At 39.4% G+C, this 12,549-nt stretch overlaps 1 protein-coding gene across 2 annotated transcripts in view; it reads left to right on the forward strand.

Annotated features, from left to right (window-relative positions):
* TSPAN2 (tetraspanin 2) overlaps positions 1 to 12,144 on the forward strand; it is a 60,562-nt gene extending 48,418 nt beyond the window's left edge. The window contains exons 5-8 of one of the 2 annotated variants that reach the window (XM_069090275.1): positions 396 to 488; positions 2,302 to 2,373; positions 2,877 to 2,960; positions 9,034 to 12,144. In XM_069090275.1, coding sequence (XP_068946376.1) covers positions 396 to 488; positions 2,302 to 2,373; positions 2,877 to 2,960; positions 9,034 to 9,099 — 315 coding nt within the window. In that variant the 3' untranslated portion in view covers positions 9,100 to 12,144. Of the gene's footprint in view, positions 1 to 395; positions 489 to 2,301; positions 2,374 to 2,876; positions 2,961 to 3,535; positions 3,755 to 9,033 lie in introns of those variants that run through there. The other variant, XM_069090276.1, reaches the window with a different exon arrangement.
* Positions 12,145 to 12,549: the final 405 nt, after the last annotated feature.

Consider the following 12,549-nt stretch of genomic DNA (forward strand, 5'->3'; position numbering starts at 1 on the left):
GTCTCTCTCTCTCTCTCTCTCTCTCTCTCTCTCTGTCTCTGTCTCTCTGTCTCTCTCCCCCACCCCTTTCTCTCTCTCTCTCATTTGTTTATGTCCCCAGCACCTAACTCAGGACTTGCTGCTTAGTATCACTCAATAAATACTTGTTGAACCAAAATGCCTTTCATCTACCCTAAGGTAATCTATAGACTTCAGAACCTGTATTCTGTCCCTCTTAAAAGAAAATCTAGTTGACCATATAAAATAGCAGGGTAAAAAATCATAAGCCTTTTCTTTTTTTTCCTTTTCTTTTCTTATCTTTTTTAGAGGAGGGAGGGAAGCTGGAAATTGCCCTTGATAACAAGGAAACAATCAGAAATTTGCCACTCATCCCCTATTTCTGACTCTTTTTATAGGCTATACGAGAAGTTCAGACCATGTATGAAGAAGCATATAATGGTTACCTTAAAGAAAAAATGAACAAAACTCTCATCACTTTCCACTCATCAGTAAGTAGTTAAATTTATTTTTTCTCTCTTAACTGACCTCATTTCAAAAGATCGTTCCTGAACCAAGTCTTCCAACGTCAACCTGACTTGTGAATGGAGGGGAAAAAAAGCAGGTCAGCAAATAAACTTTGGCATTAATTGAGCGCCCTCTATGTGCAGAGTCCTGTCCTATGTACTGAGACAGAGAGCAAGAAAGCTGGAGTCAGGCTGTTCCTGGCCTCCGTCTAATGAGGATCTAAGAAAAAACACTCTAAAAAGATCTCAGCTTATAAAAAAGACCCCTACAGCAGTGCAAATAGAAAAGAGCTCAGAGTTTCCCAATCTATGTTCTTGTGGAAGCCTGCTGTTACACAGGCATGGAACAAGGTTCCAGGAGAAAATTTCTATACTAGTAATATCCTCCCACCCCAATTTTTTAAATTATTAAATCACATGTTAATGATTAACATAATTAGTACTAGCATATAATTTAACATGTTATAATTTAATCTAAGTAACAGATTTTATATTATATATTTGTATGTAATAATTATATACCATTCTATTGTATTATATAATTAATTTATATATTAATATAACAACTTATTAATACAGTTAATACTAGTACATAATTTAATCTGTCAAATAGTAGTACATAATGTAGCAGATTAAATTATATTCTATAAAGATACTTATATAGTCATTTCATTTCATTACAAAAATAGACTTAATTTCCTCTATTTTGCTCCTAAATCTTTCCATCCATGTTTTATCCCCTAGAATAGCATTTGAGTATTCCATCTATATATTTTTGAACTCCCAAATGACATGATTGATTGAAGAAATGCTGACGCGGACATGTGAAGACTGAAAGCACCTGGGGCTACAAATCAGAAAATATAGGTTGTGGTCTCAGCTCTGCTGCTGCCTTCTGTGAGTTGACTCAGACAACTCACTTCATCTCTCTTTCCTCCTCAAAAGAATGAGGGGATTCACCACACTGATATTTAAGGTCCCTTCAAATTCTGAAATCCTTTAAAAATTTGTTCCTGGAGAAGTAAAGTCAAGAGAATGACCGGTAGTAACTGACATTTAGACAGGGAAGGTTTTAGAGAAGAAATGGATTCCCATTTCTCCATCCAGACTCCAATTTGTTGGCCTTTTGGATGTATAGCTCTAGTTACAAATTCTCCAGAAAGGTAACTCAGACTGCCCACTGCTCTCAATCAGTATAGAAGCCCCTCTGCTTGAATGCTCCAGACAGACCCTCTCAATGTCACTAATAACCTTCATAGTTCTTCTCTTTGTCTCCCAGTGATGAGACCCAACACCAGTGTGTGGTCAGAGCATCAAGCCCTGAGTCTTTATTACCAAGAGTTTGCTGCCATCATTTCAAATTCTGGCCAATGAAGGCTTTGCTGACTCTCAAGCATGTCACAGGGGCCAGTCAATGCCATAATCCATCCTGCCTGAAAGAAGTGAGAGGAATACATTGCTAATAGCTAAAAGGAGCAGTTTTCACATGAAACAATAATTGGTTTTCTCGACTACTTGGGTTCCTCATACTACTTACTGTCATCCAATTCGAAGTTGATTTCTGAGAATCCTTTTTCCCCTTTAACACAGCAAAATGGAGGCTTTACCTTTCTTGTGGGAGGGCAACCAGAATACCAGATCCTAATTTTCCTCCTCTATTTTGATATAATTATCTTAAAAGTAGCTCCTGTGGCCCATTTCGGGGCTGTTGACTAGGCTCTCTAGTTATTCTTAAAATGCCCAAACTTCTCTGCTCCCCTCTGCCTTATCTTAAACTCTATTTTCTGAACCCCTCTAGTTTCTGTGCTGTGGAAAAGAAAGCCCTGATCAGGTCCAAGCTACATGCCCAAAGGAGCTCCTAGAACACAAAGTAAGCTTTTCTTTGTCTTTCTATCTACTGTTGCTATAAAGGAGGAAAGACGTATACATTCAGATCAGAAAAAAAAAAAGGGTTCAGAGCTTACCGCTATGGGTCTGGGAAAATCACCTGCACTCTCATTTGCTTCATGAATAAAATAAATATTAGTGTCTTGAAGAATGGTGAGGGGACATGTTTCCAGTAACGTTGAAAGACTGTCTAATACAAGGGATAGAGTCCTAGATGCAGAATTACAAGGACTCACTTCAAATCCTTCCTCAAACACTGGTTATGTGACCTGTAAAGATACGTCTAGTGATTGTACTGTCCAGAACAATTGAATTAAGGGGGGAACAAAAATTCCTAGTGAATTGGGGAATAGTTAGGTAGAGCTTTAACTGTTTATTATCTAATGTTCTATAGAAAAGAAAAGGGGGTAAGTGAGGCTAATGAATAATCAGAAGACACCTTGAGAAAAAAGTATCCACTGTAATGCCCACCTTCTTTCAAAACAGAACTGTATAGATGAGATTGAGAACGTGATCAGTGCTAAACTCCAGCTCATTGGGATCGTCGGGATTGGAATAGCTGGCGTCACGGTGAGAAAACCATTCTAGTCGACTATCTCATGTTTCTTGAGGATGATTCAGACTCCTTCTGCCCCAGATCACTTGGCCCATCTAGTATTCACTTGGGTTATGACTATATCCCAGGAGAGCTTTCCAAGCAAGGTATTAGTGATAAGTCTAGGACAGTTTGTCAGGGCTCTTCTTCCCTGGGCTTTTTAAAGAACAAGGTCAATTTGATGTGCCAATCCACAGTCCTGTGGTACTCACCTCAAACTAGGCAACTAGGAGGTATGGTGGATAGGGTGGGGACTTGGGAGTCAGGAATACCTGAGTTCAAATTCTGCTTCAAATAATTACTGACTGTGTGACCCTGGGCAAGTTCCTCAACCTCTCTGTCTCAGTTTCCACATCTAAAAAATGGGACTAATAATAGCACTGATTTCCCAGGATTGTTATGAGGTTCAAATTAGATAACATATGTAAAGTGCTTTGCAAACCTTAAAATGTTAGCTATTATCATCAACATTATTAGTAATGAATAATTATAATAATAACTGTAGCCCAATCTTGTATAAATACATCCTTCGTCTCTATTCTCATTCTAGAAATCCAGCACCAGAAATGAACCTTCCAACTCTGTGCCTCTTCTGCCTGTCAAGGCAACATAATATCAGGCTAATCCCTCCCACCTGTAATTAAGCTAAGCACACTCTAAATTCTTAATCTTGATAAAAACTGTAATTCTTTACCCAGGTCTCCTTACCTTCTTTGGTGAGTCAGCAAATCTCTGCCTCACAGGATAGAGAGTGTAAAGCAGGGGGACCAGTAGGTGAAGCTCCCTCTAGATGAGGGCAGGATTAGCCCCTCTAGAAATCCCCCAGCCTAGGCTGGTCTTCATTCTGTGGATTTCTGAGAGGCAGGGTTATTTGATCCATTCCATTCCTTTCAGCGATCTAATGGTGCTTTCCATCAACCCCATAGATCTCAGGGGAAAACAACAACCGGTAGTGGGGGTGGGGAAGCTCTTAAGCCACGTCTCCCCCCACCACTCATCTGGCAGTAATATAGGCTGGAGAGGGTGTCTTGATCCTCCGTCTAAGGAGTGCTCAGAGTTTCCCAAGAATTAGGTTAGAGTGAGGGACCAGCTGGGGCAGCAAATTACGCATTGTCTGCCAGCTGTGGTGGGTACCAGCGGTCAAGCCTTCTCTTTGATCTCTTAAATAGCCTCTATATAGTTCCCAGGGTTGTTGTGAAGATCAGATGAGATAATCATTGTTAAGTTTTTAGTGCAATGCCTGGTGCACAGATAGCATCATATAAATATTAGGTATTGTAGCTATTATTATTATTATTATTAAATGTATGGGCTGGAAATCTCAGGCAGCTAGCAGGTTTAGTGGCCAGAGTGCCAGTCCTGGAGTCAGGAGGACCTGAGTTCAAATGCAGCCTCAGACACTTACTAGCTACATGATGCTGGGCTAGTCACTTAACCCTGTTTGCCTCTCTTCCTCATCTGTAAAGTGAACTGGAGAAGGAAATGGCAAACCACTTTGTATCTTTGCCAAGAAAACTCAAATGGGGTCATGAAGGGTTGGACACCACTGAAAGAACTGAGCACAGGCTGACATGTGTGTAGTGAGCAAGGCAGCCGACGGATGCCTCCTCAGCCATGCAGCTGCAGAGAAGAAGAGCCTGATATCCAGCTGGCCCTGAGCCTTGCAGCAGTCCTCATGCCATACCTCCCTTCCTCTGATTTCTGTTCTCAAGTAATAATATAACAACTCAATTTATGTGGCCATTTGGGATTTACAAAGCACTTTCCTCACAGCAGCCAAGGAAACTTTCCCAGTGTTATTAGCCCTGTTTTACAAATGAGAGGAAACTGAGATCCAAACTGGTTAAACTTGGGCTTATGCAGCTAGGAGGTGTCAGAGAAGGGGGATCCTATAGGAGAATCATATATGTCCAGAGCCAGAAGGGACCTTGTGGGTGATCAAGCCAAGGAAACTGAGGCTAAAGCAGGTTAAATTACTTGCCTGGGATTACATAGCTAATAGATGTCTAAACCAGGATTAAACTCTAGATTTCCAGACTCTAGGGCCAACGCATTATCTACTCTGCCCCCTTGTTGCCTTGGCATCCAGCTCTGCTAACTCTTTATTCCAGGGTTTTTCTCTTACCATTACATTGTCTCAAAGAATGTGACACAGAGTGGCCAGCCTGTCTTGGACTCAGTAGTTTATGGATCCTGACCAGATCTAGGAGCAGGTCAGAGTAGGGTAGGATGACCAGAGAGTGGAAGTCCTTGCTTTTTTTCCCCTCAGAGTTAGGGATAAAGGAAGCATTTGACATAACTACTATGACCTTAGCAGCCACAGGTAGGAAAGCTCTGCAGAAATAAACCAAAAAGATATATACATCTTCTTTTCCCCACTGCCCCAGTACCTGCCCAGGCCCATATTATCATTATCTAGATCCTGTTCTCTTTGACCTAGATCCCTAAAATTATTCCCTAGCCACCTAGAACTTATGGATACTCTATTTCTTATAACAGAAATAGACCATTTTTTTCTCATTCAAGTCCAAGCAAGTCACTTGGCCTCATTAGGCTTCACTTTGATTTATACAATCTCCCAGGTCCCTTCTGGGTCTAACCATCTTTGATTCTGATCCATCCTTGTAGAGCTAGACTCTTTGGGCAGAAGTAAAAGATAAAAAGAGGTTACTTTGCCAGTTAAAGAAGGGTAGAGGGGGAACTCAATCCTACCAGAACTCTCTCTTTTCTAGAAATTTTCTTAAGTACCTCTTGGAGACTCTAGTCTTCCCTTTGTGGTCTGACCCAAAGCATTATTTCTAATGAGAGGAGTTTCTAATTGAGTAAGAGGCTGAGGCCAGCTACCCTGGCAGGTCAGCAGGAGAGATACTTCTGGGCAGTCTTTTTGATCCCCTTTAATCAAATATAATAACAACAACAATGACAATAGCAATAATTATGATGATTGCATTTATATAGTGTTTTAAGGTTTACAGAGCACTTTACAAATATTATTTCATTTTATCCTTATAACAACTTTAGGAGGTGGGTACTATTATCACCCCCATTTTACAAATGAGGAAACTGGGGTAGACAGCAGTTAAATGACTTGTCCAGTGTTATATAGTTAGTAAATGTTTGAGAATGGATTTGAACTCGGGTCTTCTTGATTCCAAATCCAGCATTCTACTCACTCAGCCATCTAGGTAGTATCCTATTCTGACTGTGTCTCCTTGGAAAATAAGGAGTTAAGAATACCAGATGACAAGAATTCAGTAAATTTCATTGCAAAATTATAAGGCAACCATTGTACCTAGCAATAGCCTAGAAATGGAGAAACAAGATTCTTCTTACCGTTGCCCTTAGTACTGAACCTTCTCTAGCAATAGACATACTTAGAGCGCAGTAGATATTTATACAAAAAAGTGACTGTGAAGACACATCTTTGTGTGTTCATCTTTCATCTTTGTTATTTTTAAGTTAAAACAAAAACATGGTGCTTGAGTTGGGATCAGCTTCTAAAACATCACTGAAAAAGACTCTGAGCAATAGCCCTATAGAGCAACATAGTATAGTAGGGTGTGTAAAAGATCTGGGTTCAAATCCCATCCCATACTTTTACTTTAGTGAGACACTGGGCGAGTCATTTGATGTTTTTAAACATTATGTTTAATGACAAACATAATGGGCAAACGTATCCATCTGTAAAAGGGAGTTGACCATACTTGTAGTACTTACTTCGCTCTGGAAGTTCTGAGGATTCAATGTGGTAAGAGGATTTTACTGAGCCAATCTCTAACCTGAGAATGACAAAACAGCAGGCAAGAGACAAAGTACCAGTAATCAGGTAGCCATTTAATTAATTAGTTTCATTTTGAGGAACAGATTTGTGAATGGGAATTCTCCTGATTAGAATTCCACCTTGCTGAAGTGAAGACAGAGATTATATACATAAATCACGATGGGAAGGGAGGGGGGAAGGTGGATGACAAACAGTTGTTCCCAGGACCAGGGTGGTTTCCCAGGACAAACTCACAAACAGAAGAAAATATCACAATTCTGGAGTCCAGTATCGCTCAAGACGGTTGTTATTGGTGGGTTACAGGAGACAGGAACTGGTTCTACAATCTTTGATTTGCTTCACTTCACGTACACAGTCACAAGGATGCCAGTGATTGTGAGCCTTGTTAAAGTTTGATCATTTTAAGCTGCTTTGTGAGCTCTCTCACAAAAGATGCATTTCTGAAAAATCTAATCTAGTAGTATATTCATTACACATATCTTATTGATTATTATAAAAATTATAATTCTTTTCACAAATGAGATCACATGTGGAAAGTGCTTTGAAAATCTTAAGGTGCTGTCTGAATGTCATTTATCAACAACATCATCATCAGTCTTTCCGAAAACCAATAAATAAAACCATTTTCCTTTAGCTCACTTGTTCTTTGTTTTGTTATTGGGTTGCTTTTGGGGGGAGTCTTGGAACTATGGTTTTATCAGTGTAAAGAACTCTCAGTATATAAAATTCTTTTATTAATATAGACCAGCCACTCATCAACAATTTGCAGTTTCAGAGAGCTGTCTTTGAGGCTGAAGAGTTGAGTGACTTGCCCAGAGTCACACAGTTATTAGTATGGATGAGAACCAAAGGAATGATGATAAATATTTAACAACTAGCTCCCTGAAAAACAAAAGTGTCTTCGTGGCACACTTTTAAGTCTAATCTGCATTATTAACATTTTCTCCATCACTTTCTTAAGTCTAGATAATCAACAAAACAACTTATCGAGCCCTGACCTGTATAGTGTTTGCCTGTTTCCAAGGTGTAAATGCTCATACTGAAAATTTAACTATTGGTTCTCAAGGACCAGTATGAATTAGTTCCAGCACACCCCTGGATGAACTCAGTCTTCCTGACTCCATTACATCAAATATAATACAGTGAGATGTTATCAAGAGGATTCATAAGACCTAAATTTGAGACCTACCTCCCCTACTAGGTGTTCTTGTGAATGTCACACTTTTCAGAGATTGGTTCTTCATCTGTAAAATGGGGACAATTCCTACCTTACCTGCTTCATTCAATTACTGTGAAATTCCTATGAAATGATGTATGTATATATGTATGTGAATATGCTTTGAAAAGTTCAAAGTATTTTACAAACACAAGCTATTAACTTTATGTTACAGAAGAGGAAATTGAGGCTTAAAGAGAATGTATTTCCCACAGAGTCACATGCCTAGTAATGAAGATGAGGAAGAGGAGGAGCAGGGGAAGAGGGAGGGGGAGGGGAAGAGGGAAAGGAGAAGGAGGTAAAGATGGGAATAGGAGGAAAAGAACTGGAGGAAGGGGAGAAGGAGGAAGATATTCTGACTCCTGCTTTATAGAACCTCCTTGTATTATTAATGCCAATTATTTACATGTAAGAGGAGAATAGCTACCAGAAACAACAAACTTTAACCCCAGTGCCTGTATCAGTGTCCACCATGTCTGGAATAAAAGTTCTTAACCTGAAGTCTGTGAACTTGATTTTTTTTAATGTATATATTCTCATAGGGCAGCTAGAATGGGCAGTGGCTAAAGCGCTGGTCCCAGAGTCAGGAAGTCCTGAGTTTAAATTCAGCCTCACACACTTACTGTTGTGTGACTGTGGGCAAGTCACTTAATCCTGTTTGCCTCAGTTTCCTCATCTGTAAAATGAGCTGGAAAAAGAAATGGCAAACCATTCCAAGAAATGGAATGCCAATCTTTGCCAAGAAAAACCCAAATGGGGCCACAGAGTCTGACTCAACAACAATATATTTTTATGATTATATTTCTATGTGATTGGTTTCCTTTGTCTTTCATTTGAGCATTTAAAAGCATGATTCTGAGAAGGGGTCCATAGTCTTTACCAGCCTGCCCCAAAAAGGTTAAGACACCCTGCCCTAGAATAGATGAAAGGACCAGTCCCTGCACTCACCAGCTGGTCACAGGTGGGCCAGACCTCATTCTTCTCTTTCCCTAGACATTCAGGCAGTTTGGGATCATTTTTGTCCATTAACATACTGTTCCTTTTGTTTCAGATCTTTGGCATGATATTCAGCATGGTCCTCTGCTGTGTGATCCGTAATTCAAGAGATGTAATATAAAACACCACCTGCATGATATCAAAAATCCAGGACTTTATTACTAAATGTCACAAGAGGCATCATCTTACTCAGCTGTTAAAGTGGAAAGGCATTAAGGTCTAAAATGATTTGGTTTCCAGTGTACATTTGCACATGTATGTGAGTGTGGTACATAGCCTTCCTGTCCTCGTGTTGTGCAGCTGCACAACATCTGGTATGTGCAGGGCATGCTGAAAGCTCTCCATTGGGGATTCCTATTTCTCTCTGTGATCACATGGGGCGGGGGGTGGGGGAGCAGGTAATAACCAGCTTACACAACCAAAAAGCTTTGATTCACTTTTAGAAGGTAATGTTCAAGACAGGGAAAGCAAATGAGCTTCTAAAAATCAAACACCAGCAGTAAGGGCCCAGGGATTTCTGGGGAAGAGGAGACAGAAATCTGGTGACAATGAGGACCTCACAGAGTTTGTGATAATTAACTGGCACCATGGATGTATAGTCTCATATGTGGTCCCAGGAGGTAATGGACCAGAATCTTGGAGCCCAAAGTGGTGGCAAAACTAAAATGAACAAAGACAGCTTAATTTGAATGTTGTTCTTTCTTAAAGTGCATATGTATATTTACACACATGCATATATACATATGTACAGATACAATGTGTATATACATTGTATGTATGTGTATCTAATGCATATGTACAATGTGTGTATATACAATGTAGCTATTCAATAAGTTATATACTGTGTGTATACACAATGTAAATATGTGTGTACACATGTGGGAATATATAGACACATATGTGTATGCAAGGTATATATACACATCTATACACAATGTGTATAGATGTGTATGTGTCTGTATATATAGTGTGTGCACACATGACCCACCTTTTCAAAACAAATGCCTGCCTCGCAGACAATCCTATGCCCTTGTAATGCTAAATGTTCTTCAGATTGCAAGATACTTCCCTAGCTCTTTAAGCAAAGATTTTTTGAACGTAAGTCAGTAGCATTCTTCAATCTCCTCTTTTTCTGCCTCCTCTCTGAGCTGCTGCAGCTGCCACATCTTTGAACAGGCTTTTCTCCCGAGCCCTCCTGTGTGTTTTGGGATGTAATAAGAACAGGAAGTTAAAGTCAACTCATCTGCCCATTGCATGTTGTGGGTAAGAGATTTGGTGTTTTATCGGCACTGTACCTTTGAAATACCTCAGGACTTGAGTTTACATATTTTTTCCTAATTATTTTTGTATTCTTTTCTTATTTATTCACTTAGTAAACTCTTCTTCATAGGTCAAGAAATGCAAAAGATTTCCCCCCCCTAATTAAAATAAATAAAAATGAAAGATTATAAACTCATATTCTCTCATGAGCTTCCTTGCCCTAGACATGAGCACTTTCTCCTAATATAGGTGTTTAGAATAGGAACCTGGAAAACAGAGACACAAAAGACCACAGCTTCCCTGGGCCAGTTTGTTCATTGACATTTGAACCCAAGTTCACAATCAAAATTGCTGACTTTTTTGGCTGGTACATTCTCTAAATGTAGATTGAAAGAACCACTAATATTTTTAAAACCCTACAAAAATGGAAGGATAGGGGACTTCAGAAAATATCCAGCTGGTTGGTATGTACCTGTTCAAGCCCATCAGTCTCAGTACAGAGCCCTTTGATGTACTTTGGCTGACAAGATTTGCCTCCTTGGAATCCTTTCACTCCCTGTTACAGCCTAGTCACCCCCTTCTACACATGTCTGTACAACTGATAGAAGTGGAACCCCCCCCCCAAAGGGACCCAGGGTGGGAAGGTGAGTTAAGGCCCAGACTGGCATTTGTCTAACAGCTGAAGACAAACATCTACATTCATTTGGTAACTGTCTTTGTTCCACGAGTGTAGAGTGAAAAACCCATTAGAAAAGTCTGGATAACCATTTCTCCTTGGTTTTTTAGTCATCCATGTGCCCAGAGTCAGGAGGGGCTGACCCCTAAAACCAATCCACTCCTCCAGTTATATAATTCTGTGGGAGTAATTTTCATTTTATATATGAAATCTCAGCCATAAAGAAGATGACTTTTGTTCAGTGTGATAACAGGGGTCATCCAATTAGAGAGGTACCAGTTCGGGTGTGTTCTAGGATGAGTGCCCTGCACCAGGGTACTTGGGTCATTGAAAAATGTTTTTACATTCCTCTTCACTGGAGCTAATCTAAATTCAGCCTCAGAGGCTCTCTCGAGTACTTGGTGGAGAAACATGAAACCCAACTTTCCTGATAATGGCCAAATATTTTGCAAGTTATTTCATAATATATTTTCTATAGACTATAACTGCATATTGGCTTTAAAAAGATTCTTATTTGATTTCCTATGCAACTTCACACTCCTTGGAACAGTTCATCTAAATATCTACCCACAATCCCATAATCAAAATCAGCTATGAAACAAAAATACTCTTTTAAAAAAATATTGAAGGTATAAGGATTAACTCCCACCTGATAGGCTGTTTTATTAGTCTTAGGGTATGTGTGTATACATACACATAATATATGTGTGTATATATGTAAATAGGTCTATATATATGTGTGTATACATATGTGTGTATATATACATGTGTATGTTAATATACAAAGTCAGGGAGGTGTCAGTTGGCAAAAGCTGAAAACCAGCAAATGTGATAAATCAGGGCTTGAATAATTGTTTTGTTGATTGTCTACTGGGGTGGGGAACCTGCTGCACGGAAGCCACATGTGACCTAGGTCATCAATTGTGGCCCTTTGACTCCAAACTTCAGAACTATGAAGTTCCTAACCCTGGGACTCTAGACTTAAGGAAGTGACAGAGAAAACATTAATACTGCAGGCTAAACTTCAGTTTCTTCTAGAAAACTAGTTGGTGAGTGTTTACCAGCATACCCCTATACGTGAATCTGTTTGGGAAATTCAATTTAGCTAAATGATATTGCTCCCAGTTCTGTACTGAAGCATATTATGACTCTGCTATGTTTTGTACCATTGCTTTAATTTTTGATCATTTCTTTTTATTTTTCACTATTAAAAAAAACAACTAATGAGAATAGTATACGTAAAAGTTCTTTGAAAATAAAAAGAACCATCCTGATCACAAAGTATTTCATTTAATGCTATAGTAGAGAGAAGCTTCTGCTTGGGAGTCAGAAGGACCTGGCTTCTGGTGTTGGCTTCACCAATCACCTGCTCAGGCAAATAGGTAACAAGCATTTTTAAAGTACTTACTACATTCCAGCACTGGGGATACAAAGCAAAGCAAAAAAAATTGACTTTTTCAGTCAGGTCACTAGCCCTCTCGGCCTCAGTTTCCTCACATGTCAAATGGAGCTAATGATACCTGTACCATGCATCTGGATTTTTGTAAAGACAGTGTTTTGTAAACTATGAAGTACAGTAGCTATTTCTTGTCACTGTTGGTTTGGATAGATCATGAGGTTGAATTAAATGACCAC

The sequence above is a fragment of the Petaurus breviceps genome, unplaced genomic scaffold (assembly GCF_028583685.1).
Source record: "Petaurus breviceps papuanus isolate PSGF00001 unplaced genomic scaffold, PetGlider_PUasm1.0 186, whole genome shotgun sequence".
In the NCBI taxonomy this organism is placed as follows: Eukaryota; Metazoa; Chordata; class Mammalia; order Diprotodontia; family Petauridae; genus Petaurus; species Petaurus breviceps.